The sequence below is a fragment of the Bos indicus x Bos taurus genome, chromosome 1, assembly GCF_003369695.1.
Source record: "Bos indicus x Bos taurus breed Angus x Brahman F1 hybrid chromosome 1, Bos_hybrid_MaternalHap_v2.0, whole genome shotgun sequence".
NCBI lineage: Eukaryota > Metazoa > Chordata > Mammalia > Artiodactyla > Bovidae > Bos > Bos indicus x Bos taurus.
In genome coordinates this window covers 83,783,006-83,797,535 of record NC_040076.1, presented here as the reverse complement: position 1 = coordinate 83,797,535, position 14,530 = coordinate 83,783,006, and the positions used below count along the sequence as shown (strand labels likewise).

Here is a 14,530-nt window from a genome sequence, read left to right as displayed (position 1 = left end):
CCAAATTTCTAGTTCTTTAAAGTTTCAACCTAGAATATTCTTTGCATTTTCTCTTTTCTATTACTCCAACACTTGATCATTCTCTGAATGATAAAAAATAACACTCTTGGTAATCAGTAATATATGGTTTTCTGAAGGCCACTGAAGTAATCTGGTCAAATCCAGCCTTGATATGATGACACACTGCCACTGCTGAAAGCATATTAAGTTGGAGTTAACCTTTTTCTGCATTTTAGGGCAATCTTACAAAGGAAATTAAAAGCAAGGATCAGACACTAACCTATTTCATGATAATAAATTACTAAAGGATTTTAAATTATATATATGCATGCTCTATACATGCTTCTATGGCAACTTCCAAATCAGCAAGTTCTCCACTTTTGATAAGGCGTAACAGAAAGCACAATCATCAATAATTAGTCATTTCTCAATTCTTAAAGAAAACAATACATGACAATGAAAACAAAGATAAGGAAATAACATTATCTGTGGTTAGGTTAAATAGTTCAGGACACTTTTAAGGAGACCAACGTTACTAAAGATTTTTCAAAAAATACTGTCTATTCAAAAATATCAAAATACATCTTGCTAATTCTCAAGGGGAAGCAGGTAAGTACGTGTGAAGAGATCAATGTAAACTACTACCAGTTCCAGAAAACAAAAATATCCTGGTAGTGGATGGTAGAGTTACCTTTCTAAATACATGAAGAAACAGCAGAAAAGTATTCAATCAGTGAATATTACTGAATGCCAATAGTGCTACAGTAGGAAAATAAAGTCCATTTCCATGTGGCCTAAGTCACAAAACTCAAGGAGTTTACAATCAAGCTCACAGACAAAACAGACAATAAAAATATATATATATATATAGGCACTATAAAAGTACATTAAGAAAAGAGTAAGTTCCTAAAGTAGACTGAAAATCTAAAACATGAATGAAAATCACTCATGCCTTTCTGGAAAACATGAATACAGAGTTGGTATTTAAGGAAATAATACAGATTGGTAAAAGAGGATGAAGGCATTTTCTACATTCAGAAGAGCACAAATAAAAGCTCAGAAAAGAGAAACCTAAGAAAAACAGAAGTAGACAAGAAGTTCCAGGGTGTATGATTAAAGATATTTTTAAAGAATTGGTAGAGCAAAATATTCATTACCTTCTTCATCATAATTAGACATGTCATCTGCAATCATTGTACTGAAGTCTAAAAGAAGATTCCAAGTATCTTTTGGTATTGATCGTTTATGATGTTCCTATTAAGGAAAAAAAAAAAAATAACAAGAAGCATCCAATTCACTAAAAAGGGTTTCAAAAAAAACAGTCCAGAAGATGCTGAATACAAGAATTCAAAATAACCTATGTAATAAAATTCTGGAAATCAAATTTCTCATTCTACGTCCATTACATGCTCTGAAATGAGTTAGGCATCCTTTAAAATGTTAATTTATCTTCAAACAAAGCAAAAATTTAGAAAACACCAAACCGCAGAAAACATGAACTTACCAACAAAAATTTATTCCATAAGTCTAAGAATTTAAATCTTCCATTAAGCACTAAATTCCAGTAGGCAATGGCCATTTCTAGATCTGTAATATTAAAAATAAATTATGTACTTCAAATGCCAGGAATATTTGTCCCTGAAAAAAAACACCAAGTAAGATAAAGATAGCCTTAATTAAAAAAAAAAAAAAAGCCTTGTGTCCTGAATACTTACATAATAAAAATTTCCTATAGATTTAAGTCCAAGCTTTATATCCTGCTTCCACCACCAATGCATGGTTCCTTCAGGGCAAGAAGGGTATCACTTACCTCATTAGGGGTTTCTGAAGTTTAAATGAGATAATGTAGGTAAGCATGTTTGATTATGTCATAAGTATTGAAATGTTAATGTATACCAGACCTCAGCCCTTTTGACATTTTGGACCAGATCATTTTTGTTGCGGGAGGCTGTCTTATGCATTACAGCATTAGCAGCATCCCTGGCCTCTACCCACTAGATGCCAGTAGCAGTTTCCTATCCCCAGTGGTGACAACCAAAAACATCTCCACATATTGCCAAAGATCCCCTGGGATGCAAAACTGCCCCAAGATGAAAATCACCAATGTACATGTATAAGCTGTAACGCAATGAGTTGCTATCCATAATCCTAATTAATCTTACATTCCAAGTTGTTGGCTCACTGATCCTGACCTCAAGGAGACCATTAAGAATACTGATTAAAAATTTTAAATTAATAATAAACTAAGTCTGTCTTTTTAAAAGTTTGATGAAGAGGATATAAATGACTATTTAACTGGAGCAGAGAAGAGTAAAGAAGCAGTATTACTGCATGACAAAATATGTATCTGTCTTAAAAGAAGAACTAAAGTAGTTATATCAAGCTTTTATGAGTAAATTTACATTTCCAGGTCAGGAAAAATTCCATTCCAAGTAACTTAAAAGTTCTTTTTGATATGATCTCCAAACTACTCTGAAGAATCTGAAGAATCATGAGAGACTAAGACTCCAAAAACAGGCTCACATCCTACCTGAAAGAAAAACATAATAGGACATAAGGCAAAAAATCTCCCATCTTCACTAGATCCTACGCTCTTCAAGGACAGGGACTACATATCCCCAAACTAGCACTGAAATACACAGCAGGCATTCGGAAACTGGGGAATGAACAAGCTTCCTACGGTTCTAGTTACAAATATGCACTCACCTCCAAATCCATCGTTATGTCTTCCCTCAAACTCAATGGAAAAGGTGCCTCTTCTTTTCTCCTATCCAAGGTTAAGCCCCTAACACCATTACTCTGGATCCAATATGCCATCCTGCCTTTTAGTTTACAGATTAGTTTTCTTCTCTCCTTGTATCCTCAACTTTGCCCTGTCTTCTGGCTTCCCCCTCCACAAAGGAACATACTCAAGTTATCAACTATCTTTAAAAAAAACTTTCTTTCTTCTATTTCTCCATCCCCTTACTAGCTACCCTCTTTCTCCTTCCGTTCACAAATTATCTTGAAACAGTGCATGGAGTCTTCTACTTTTATTTTTAATGTGCTCACGAAAACATGTCTGAAAGTCAAGTTCAGATCCCCATGTTTTATGAGAACTAGAAACAGGACATCAGTCCCTAATCACAAATCCTTTTTAATCTTTGCAATCTTTAATGCTCTACACCAAATACTCCTTCCAGGTTCTTTACTTTTATTATTTTCCTTACCAATCAAACATACAGCATACCAATCAAAGCAGAGAGATAACGTGCAGTAAAATTGCTGCTATTAGCCTGTCTAGTAGGATTTGCTGTTATTAGCATGCTTAATGATATCCTTCTTCACTTCAAATGCATTAAATTTATGAAAACTAAGCTTATTACTGTGTTAGCGTTTTTCCTTTTTAGAAAATAATAATGAGAAACAATGAAATATTCAAGTAATTGTAAACCCTGAGACAATTATAAATGCCTCAGGTTGTAAAAGAAGAGAACTTTCTGTAATCTACATTCATTGTCCAATTTCTTTACCCCTCAGACACTTTAATTCTATAAACTAGTGTCCACCTTCGTCACTCACCCCACTGAAAGTAATCTCTAAAGGGTCACCAAGCCCTTCTGGTTGCCAAATAAACCTTAATGTCCTTAATTTACTGGGCTCTCTGCCATATTTGACAAAATTGAGCACATCTCTGGGATGGAACTGTCGCTTCTTTTAGCTTTAACAGTATTACTCTACTGATTTTCCTCTGTCCTTTCTGGCTTTATTTTCTTTTACTTCTCCTCTTCCTTCCTTCATCCATTAAATGTTGATATTCTGTAGCACTGAATGTCAGTAATAACCACTTCTACTTCTCTCATATTTTTCAAACCTTTACCTTCTTTCAAGTTGTATGCTCAACCATCTCTATCAAGTCCTAAAATCTGAAACTTCTCTCTATATATTCTTGATTCTTACATCTAACTGCCTAAGGGTATCTTCAACTGGATATCCACAAACAACTCAAATTCAATAGGACTCAAACTCAACTCTTTCTACAGATCTACCATTTCCTTCTCTTTCAATGAATGTTATCACTCTACAGTGTTTCTCAGTGAAACGCCATTTTTCACTGTAAGGAACAGTCCTATGCACTGCAGGTCCTTGAGCAGCCCCCTAATTCTGAAAGAAACCCTGTCATTATAACAATACCAAAAATACCACTTGCACATCTCCAAACACCCCCAAATGGGGGTTAATACTAACTTCCTCATCACAATTTCAAACAAAGCTTTCTCATTTTGGCTTCTAAGTACCTTTTAAATCTCTCTCTCTTCTCCATTCCCACTTTCAGGGCCTATGCCAGGGTCCTTTTTGTTTCTAGCTTCATAAGCAATTTCTCTTCCTATAGTTCTGCCTCTATTCCTTTTAAAGGACCACACTGCTTTCAGATGGACCTTGCAGGCACACAAATTTGGTTTCACTTCCATGTTAAAAGTCTTCAATGATTAAAACAACGAGACACCACTACACACGTTTTGGAATGCTCAAAATCCAAAACACTGATGATATCAAATGCTGGCGAGGATATGAAGCAAAAGGAACTCTCAGTCACTGCTGGTGAGAATGCAAAATAGTACAGCCACTTTGGAATAGTTTGACAGTTTCTTACAAAACATACGCTTACCATATGATCCAGCAATCACATTCCTGGTATTTTCCCAAATGAACTGAAAACTTGTATCCACACAAAACCCTGTACATGAATGTTTACATAAGCTTATTCATAACTGCCAAAACTTGGAGGCAACCAACATATCCTTTAGTAGGCACACATACAAACTGTGGTACATCCAGATGAAGGAAAATTGTTTGGTGCTAAAATGAAATGTGCTATCAAACCACAAAAAGATATGGAAGAAAACAAATTCATAATAATGCTATTAAGTGAAAGAAGGCAATGTGCAAAGGCTACACACTGTATGATTCCAACTAAAAAAGGCAAAACTTTGGAGATAGAAAAAAGATCGGTGGTTGCCAGCAGTTAGGCGGGAGGAAAGGATGAATGGAAGAGCACAGAATTATTTCAGGAAGAATGAAACTTTTCTGTATGATGTTATAATGGTAGATACATGTCCTTATACATTTGTCCAAATTCATAGAACATACAATACCAAGAGTGAACCCTAGGGTAGGAATAAATTAGGAGTTCGGGATTAAAATATACACACTATTATACATGGAGTAGAGAACCAATGAGGACCTAGTGTATAGCACAGGGAAATATATTCAATATCTTATAATAATCTATAATGAAAAAAGGTGTATGTGTATAAACACACACACATATATATCTGAATCACTTCGCTGTACACCTGAAACACAACATGTAAATCAACTATATTTCAATAAAATTTTTAGAAAGAAAAAGAGTGAACCCTACTGTAAAATTAAAGTTTGGATGATAATGATGTGTCAATGTAGGTACAACTGTAACAAACGTACCTCTCTGGTGGGGATTTGATAATGGGAAAAGGTATGTATGTGTGGGAGAATAGGATAACTGGGAAATCTCTGTATCTTCTGCTCAATTTTGCTGTAAATCTAAAGCAATTCAAGAAATAAAATCTATTAACTTCTAAAAAATCTGCAATGTTTCCCACTGCCTTCAGATAAAATCTACAATTCTAGTCAAATGGACTCACTTGCAGTTTCTCAAAGGTGCTCTGTCTCTCACCTCCAAGAAATTGAACTTGCTAATCTTTCCACATTCAAGATAGCTTCTTTTTCTTTTGGTTTTGAAATAATATATTCATTCTTCAAGGATCAAATATTATAATCTTTGTGAAGACTTTGCAAACTCACCCAGACAGACAAAGATGCTCCTAACTCCATGCTCTCAGAGTAAGCAGTCAATAAATGTTTTTGGATGAAACAGGAATACTCAAATATTAATACATTTTTATTAGGAGCTGAAACACAGAAGATTAAATTTTACAGGAATAAAATGTCAATTGCCACAAGCCTGTGAAAAACTGCCTGCCCTTCAGGGACTTCCCTGGTGGCCCTCTGGCTAGGACCCAGCACTCTGTCTGTCTGGGCCCTGGGTTCAGTCCCTGATTAGGAAACTAAAATCCCATAAGCTGCACAGCGCAGACATTAAAAAAAAAGAAAAGCTGCCCTTTAGTCAGAAATGTCTGAATGACAGAGAGAACAGTTCAGCTAGACAAAAGTGGTTTAATGTAGTAGTTTAGCATCTTAAATCTCAACTCTTCCCCTAATTAAGCAGCCCTGGGCAACTAAGCTCATTTCTCTGTAATTCAGTTTAAAATAAAGATAATAGTATCTACCCTCATGAGATTGTTGTAAGAATTAAATGAGAGAATACACATAAAGTATTAGAACAATCTGGTAAATAATATGTTCTATTACTATTGTTTGAGTTATTTTTAAAACTATTATTATATATTCTGAAGCAGTATGGGAAAGAAAAGAAACTCAATAATGTAACAAGAAGCAACAACAGCAATTAGAATAAACAGAAGGGTAACACAGAGGGAAAGAGATACAAGAAAGTCCTAGTAATAGTATTACCTAAAACAGATACTTGCAGAATGAAGCCTTAAGCCCTTATAATAAAATAAAAAATGCAAACAGAGGTAATCCCAGTGACACTCTTTCACAGAGAATCAACAAGGGCTATGTGCTGTTTCATAAAAGATGATCAGCTGAGTGCCAGACAAAAATGGACATGAATTGAGACTGAATCCCCTAAAGGGAAACAAAATGTTGCCAACTCACTAGGGAGGATGAATGGTGATTTAAAATCCTTTTCACAAAGTCTTAATTTACCTAGAAATATCTAAGTTCAGTTCACAACATAATACAATAAAAAGAACATAAAATGTGGAGTCAGAAGATGTGAGGTTCAGTCCCAATTCTAACAACTCTAAAGTTATGTGACCTTAAAAGTCAGCCTCTCTGACCAGGAGTTTCCTTATCTTAATGACAAAGAGTTTGGTTTTACTTAGCTCAAAGTGTTGTTATAAGAACCAAATGGGATTGTGTAAATAAAAATACACATTAAAAAACTCTATAAAATTATTTCCAAATATTAAATGTTTAATAAATGTTAAAAATTTCTAAATTCTAGGTGAACTGGCAACAGTTTATAAGAAAATAAAGTTCAGGTTTAATAAGTTTAATAAGTTCAGGATGATCCTAAAAATAATATGGCTGTTAAAAAACAAAAACAATTTTTCGACAAATTAATAGAATGAACAGTCTTCCAAAAAATAACAGACCCATGGTGTTCTACATTAAATAGCCACCTTCTGGAGTGTTATATTCTGCTTTAAGAATTCTATTTTGAGAGAAACCAAGAAACTGGAAATGTTATCTAGGGGTGACAGCAACAGGAATAACAAAGGTCTTCTCAAATGAAGAATAGTTTGGAATGCTGACTTGAAAAAAATGAGAAAAATCTTGAAAGGGTTAGCCTTCCTTTGTGCTGCTGCAGAGGACAAATAAAAACAGTTGTAAAAGTTGTAAGGACAAAGATGTCATAAGGAAAAACAACAACAGTATTCTGTGATAAGAATGAACCACTTTCTAAAATGACATGTGTTCAATTCCCACCCTGTATGTTCAAACATAAAAGCTAAATGAGCATCAGGTACAGATGCTACATTGCATAGGTTAGATTTAACACAGAACTTATGAAATCCCTTTCAAATTTAAGATTCAGAAGACTACCAGAAATGGCAGGTGACTGAAGCAGAAGGTGACAAAGGAAGTATCCTATCCTGGTGTCATAAGAAATAAGGTTACAGAAAATGAGAAAATATGGGAAACACCAGCTCTCATTATAGCTAGCCCAGCTATTTATAAATAAACCACAATGCTGTCACTGTCGCTCTCTGCCAATTTGTTTTGGGCCTCAACTCTTCTCCTACCATCTCCTAATTCCTTTCTGCCAAATATTATAATTTAAGAGCCCTGTAAACCCTTAGAAACGCTGTCAAGAAAACTTTCTTTTTAATTAACTTCAACTAAGCAAGTCATTACATTTCCTGACACCCAACATCAGTGCAAAAACAAAAAGAGAAATTATGATTTGTCTTTTATTATTTTTTTTTAATTAAGACTTTTTAGTTTTAGGTTTATGGAATTGAGCAAAAAGTACAGAATTCCCATATATCTTTATCCCACGCATGTACACTATGTCATTTCAGTCATGTCCAACCCTTTGGGACCCTATGGACTGTAGCCAGTCAGGCTCCTCTGTCCATGGGATTCTCTAGGCAAAAATACTGGAGAGGGCTGCCACTTCCTCCTCCAGGGAATCTTCCAATCCAGGAACTGAACATAAGTCTCTTGTCTCCTGTCAACAGGGTTCTTTATCACTAGTGCCACGCTACTACCTTCCCCCATTTTTAAGATATTGCTTTGTGCTGTGCTTAGTCCTTCAGTCATGTCCAACTCTTTGCAACCCTATGGACCATAGCCCTCCAGGTTCCTCTGTCCATAGGGATTCTCCAGGCAAGAATACTGGAATGGGTCGCCATGCCCTCCTCCAGGGGATCTTCCCAACCCAGGGATGGAAGGAAGGTCGCCCTCATTGCAGGCCGATTCTTTAACATATGAGCCACCAAAGAAGTCCAAGAATACTGGAGTAGGTTGCCTATCTCGTCTCTACAGGACCTTCCAGACCCAGGAATTGAACCAGGGTCTCCTGCACTGCAGGCAGATTCTTTACCAGCTGAGATACCAGGGAAGTCTTTAGTATATTTCTTACAAATGATGAGCCAATATTATTAGCAAAAGTGTATCAGTTTACATTAGGGCTCACTTTGTGCTGTACATTCTACAATTTGGAGCTTTTTTAAAACAACTTTTAAATTGTGGCTGCTGCTAAGTTGCTTCAGTCATGTCTGACTCTGTGCAACCCCAGAGACGGCAGCCCACCAGGCTCCCCCGTCCCTGGGATTCTCCAGGCAAGAACACTGGAGTGGGTTGCCGTTTCCTTCTCCAATGCGTGAAAATGAAAAGTGAAAGTGAAGTCACTCAGTAGTGTCCAACTCTTAGTGACCCCATGGACTGCAGCCTATCAGGTTCCTCCATCCATGGGATTTTCCAGGCAAGAGTACTGGAGTGGGGCTAGATACACATAAAATTTATAATCTTAAGCATTTTTCAGTGTATAGTTCAGTAATGTGAGTTACATTCCCACTATTGTGCAATGAATCTCCAGAACTCTTCACCTTAGAAAACAAACTCTACACCCATTAAACAATGTTACTTTTTTCTTAAGCTCAATACTTACTACAGAATAAAACAATTTTAAAATCTAATTCTTCAGTATACTTTTCTCAACTTTTCCTGTAATCTAAAATTCCAATATACCATATTAATATAAAATTAATATGTTATAAAACAGCTATAAAATGTCAATTTTATCTTTGCCAAATACAATAAAAACTAAGATTCAATATCAAAACTACATAGTCACCCAAAAATATCATTTATACTGTGCTCTAGTGAGAGGCAGAGATATAACTAAGCAATATGTCAGCCCCATTTAAATCAACATCTGATAGTCACAATATTTTCTCTATTCGTATCAAAATATTGTGCTACATTTTTAAACACAACAGAAATAATTATTTCAGTACATACATGTAAATTCAAATGCTTCAATCGATTTTTATTTGTGGGAAGAGAAAAGGAGACTAGAAAAAACAATCCAGTTAACAGGTGGCCACAGATACAAGACAGAGAAATTAACACTGGGTATCCCAGCTTATTTTGTCTGCAAAATGAGGACTTTTCCTGGAAGAATAAAATCCAACCGAAATTAACTGAAAAGACGACTTCATCATTCCAAATTTTGCTTAATAGATATTTTGTATTCAGTCACATTTAGTCCCTCTTTGGGTCAATTCTCCAGTACAAATATTGTACATTCATCCCTTCCGCTAGCTTTCAGTCACGTCCTGTGTGTGCATGCTAGGTCGCTTCGGTCATGTGCGAGTCTTTGTGACTCTATGGACCGTAGCCAGCCTGGCTCCCCTATCCATGGGATTCTCCAGACAAGAATACTGGAGTGGGTTGTAGTACCCTCCTGCAGGAAATCTTCCCAACCCAGGGATCAAACTTGCGCCTCTCCTATATTGGCACGCGGGTTCTTCACCACTAGCGCTACCTGGAAAGCTTTCAGTCACTTCCTCGGTCTAATTCCATAATCCTTTTCTCATTTTTTCTCGCTAATCTAAAATATAAAGAATGATTAGTACAAGAGGCCCCTATTAGCCTCTCCTATTACCTTATCTTCAATTACCTTGTCTTCAAAATCAACAAACAAACTCACTTCCATCATTTAACGTGCTGTGCCTCCATTTCTTCATCTGCCAAAAAAGGATAAGTCTCTAGCACTCTATGAGTGGCACATGGTAGCTGGTGAATTACTGAATGAAAGAATGAGTAACTCATAAAGTTGTTAAACATGAAATGAGGCAGTGTATGTAAAGTACTTAGCACACTGCGCCACCATCATGATCTTCAGTGCATCCCCACAGCCCACAGATTCCAATTTAAGCCCTTCTGTCCTGTTTTTAAAAGAAGTCTTATTAAATGAGTCTTATTGTGTCTCACCAATTTATGCTCCAAACAAGCATTTGCACTAAAATCAAATCATTTTCTCTCTTCTACAAAGAAGCCAAGCTTATTTCTAAAGTCTGAGACCTTCATTTATAACTACCCTCTCCCTGGAACATCTTTCATCTTCACTTACCCAGCCAAATATCAAATCCTTGAGTTCACATTCCCTCTTGCCCAGGAAGCACTTCCCAGCCATTCCTGCTTTTACTCATTTCTCCTTTTATCTAAAACCCTATTTTGTATTATGTGCTACTGTCTACCTTCTCTGAATGATCTGCACTGAAGCTTTTACTTCCACTTCCTTAGCCATCATCCCCAGAGCAAATGTGTGGTTATTTCTACAGTATAAACTGACTGATCTAAACTGTTAACAGTGGCTATTTTGGGACAAGATGATAAATAAAAATCACCTTTTTATTCTTTCTTACAGTTTCCAAATACTTCAAATCAAAAAGAATAAATTTACAAAAAAGAATAGAGTCACATTCTAAGACTCAGAAATTTTAAAATGCTATTTCAACAGATACACAGTGAAAAACTTATGATCCTAAGATCCTACAGTATCTTCTGAAAAATAAACAAGCAAACATACATACCTATGTCAGTGGAATTTTAATATTTCCTGTATTGTAGTTCTTAAAAAAAATCAGTGGTTCATATATAGTACCTAGAGTAACCCTATTATTGAATAGGCAGGGTATTTTCTGATTAACTAGAAGTTCATTGTTTCTCATTGTTTTTCAGTAGCTGATAATAACTTTATGCTCAAAACAGAACTTTCAATTACAAAACAAAAGTGACATGGTCAATGTAGATGAATGTATTTGAAACACCAAATATAATTTTTAAAAATTCTTACCTAAACCTTTTTGTCCTGGATTCTTCGCAAAATTAAAAGTAAACTGGTAGAAATCCTTAAATCGTCCCGGTTCTTTCAATTCTTGCTCCATCTTGGGTATCTGGGCCTTTAGTTTTTCTATGCTGTCACATCTATACAAAATTAAGTTTATAAAAGATAAGCTTTTTCTTTATAAATCAAAAACTTATTTATTCCTCTAACAGTTTATTTCATAGAACTCTTTTTAAAAATCCATTAAAATATCTTTTTAAATTATATAAACAAGTATGGGATTAGCTGGAAGAAGAAAAGTTCTAGAGCGATTAAAGGTTAGCAATAATCACTATTTTTAAGAGAAATGGGCTATGACTTTTAATTATGTATTCATGGGACAATCAATACACCCAAATGGTAGAAGTCAGCTGTAATGAACAGATGAGAATGTATAGCAATCAGCTCTGCAATCATCAGTTTAAACTGTAGCAGTATTCCTTACATGGAAACAATCCACAGGTCTAGCTTCCAAACAAATTGAAAGTACGGTCTCTTGGCTAGGTGAGGAAACAGGCATTCCTCTTGAAAACTTCTCATTATATTCAAAGTACCATCTCCAACTGAAGTTATCTCAAATCAGTATTAAGCTTTTTTCTGTATCTGAAACCATTCAATTTCCAAGGAGCTTAAATGGATTCAAGTACCAAGTCCTACTTTCCTTAAGGTAGAAATCTTCTATCTGTTATAGATTCCACAAACCAATCACTATACTTTTTTTCCTTCAAATCATTTTTGCTTTTGTTTTCCTTTCATGGTCTTTGTAACACCTCCCAGATTATTAGTTTGTAAATTAAAATTCTGCTTTGGAAGTTCATTACATTTTACATGAACTCACTTTTGAATGAGGGAAAAAAAGAGTTCCAGTGAAACCGGTCCTAGTATAGAAAACTCCAAACCGGTCCTAGTATAGAAAATTCCAGCAAGTTCAGGATAAGGCTGGCTTTGGCTATAAAACCGTGTCGAGACCAGATATTAATTTACTGTTTCTTAGCTTTAAATTCACCCTTCTTTGCCCTACTTTGTGACTGTTTGCAGTGGACTACAAATTGAGAGACTTCATTTTTTTTCTTGTCAGCTGGCTCACCACTAGGTTCTACCAATAGAGGGCGATGAAAGGCTGGAAGCGGAGGAAGGAATTTTTCTTAGCCCAGTCTTTTCTGCAGAGAGCGAGGGTTTCAGTGTACTGGGAGGTCCTAGCAGTGCAACTTGCACGGTTCTCAGCAAGTGACCCTTAGAGCTAGCTTCTTCTCCGAGAAGCAGGCAGCATGCTCCAGAAGTAGCCAGGCACCGTCTTCTGGAGTCAGAATCTTAGCCTTGTGGGGATCCTCTTAAGCTTCCAAGTTCGTTCCTTGTTTCCTTCCCTCAGCTCCAGGGGTGGTGACAGCTTCTTACAGTTACCACCTTTGTTATACTTAGAATTTTCTTTTACCCCATTTACACAATATAACACTTTCTAAAATTTACCCTGTTCAAATCACTGGTATGGTTTGTGTGTCCGGTCTGGACCCTGACTGATTACAATGTCCTTCAGGCTCTCAAGAATCAGAATGACTGAATTCATTCTGATACTTTTTTTTTTTTTTTTTTTCATTCTGATACTTTAATACTACCTAACTCTCTAGTTTCTCTCTACTTCTATTTCCTCATTTCTTAAATGCGGGTATAACCACTACTACAATCACAAAACTGGTGTGAAGTGGTAGGTGAAGTACTTACTTAGCATAGTTCCTGAAATGAATGTTCAACAAACGTTCAGCTTTTATTATTCAAAAGCACTCACTAAAAACATTAAGGACAGCCTGTCACTGATCACAGACTGAATACTTTCAGAGCCTCATTAAATGTAGACAACTAGTGGCCACAGGTAAAACCTCTACCTATGACTTTTCAATCTATTTATTAACAAGACATTTAGCTAACCAGTTGTCAAGGTTTGTGTAGAACAAAAAGTAATTAGTAACTTCCAAGATTTTTAAATTCTAGGAGCTTGTTTACAAATTCAGAGTTCACCACCTCACATTAGGAAATAACTTAAAACTTGCTCACTTCACTTACCCACATAAAATATTAAAGCACAGTAATTTTAATACTAGTGAACCTCCCTTAGAAACAAATGATAAAAGCATAAAGCAAACAGAACAGAACAGGTTGTACTAACTACACAGATAACTTGACATGGGAAGGAACTAGCATATTAGCCCATTTCTATTTACAGCAATGTCTGAGGCAGAGATATCAGTTCCACAGTAACTCTTACAGCACTGCACCTAATTTCATATGAAGATTATACACGCACCCTAATTCTGTCATGCCATCCATGAACTCCTGTTTGGAGAACTCGCACTGTGTTGCTGCTCTGAACTTCCACGCGATGATCAACACACTGATGCTGGCTGGATCGAGGGCCAGGTCATCACAGAACTGCTGTATACCATCTATTCCAATTTTATTTTCATCTTGAGGATCTTTAAAAACACCAGTACAATATGAAATTAGTGCCATACTTTCTATGCTATTCCTAAAACTGAGAAACGGAATGCTTTCTGTTCCATATTTTAAAATGATCACAACAGACCAAAAATATGAAGAAATAGTTTTAACTGTTATTTTCCCCTGTAATATTTAAAGCCACTTTACCCCTGAAACAGCATTCTTAAACAGCAGGATAGGCACTAGATAGGACCTGGTTTTTTAAAAGTCTCATTTATTCATATGAAAAAAGTCCCATACTTACACAGAACCAGAAAATCTGACATTCCTATACAGGGGAAAAAGGATTTTTACTGAACATATCCACATTTTACAAAGGAACTCTAAACAGTATTCTATACAGAAATTCTTTTCTCCTTAAAGTTTAATTTCACTATAGAAATCACTTCTTAGATAACACCAGAAAAACCAAACTGTGTGATTCAATTCTAATCACAAGACAAACATCTGCTATTCAAATTAAAGAAAATCCCCAACTATCAAAATTTACTTTTCAGACAGCAAAAATTTAGACACAAATACAAGGAG

The 14,530-nt window shown here is 35.7% G+C and overlaps 1 protein-coding gene across 3 annotated transcripts in view; it reads right to left on the bottom strand.

Annotated features, from left to right (window-relative positions):
- Window positions 1-14,530, bottom strand: part of DCUN1D1 (defective in cullin neddylation 1 domain containing 1) — a 31,194-nt gene that overhangs the window by 4,171 nt on the left and 12,493 nt on the right. For all 3 annotated transcript variants that reach the window (XM_027540121.1, XM_027540140.1, XM_027540131.1), the window contains 4 exons: window positions 13,809-13,977; window positions 11,480-11,610; window positions 1,505-1,587; window positions 1,158-1,254 (listed from right to left, as the gene is read on the bottom strand). In XM_027540121.1, coding sequence (XP_027395922.1) covers window positions 1,158-1,254; window positions 1,505-1,587; window positions 11,480-11,610; window positions 13,809-13,977 — 480 coding nt within the window. The remainder of the gene's footprint in view (window positions 1-1,157; window positions 1,255-1,504; window positions 1,588-11,479; window positions 11,611-13,808; window positions 13,978-14,530) is intronic.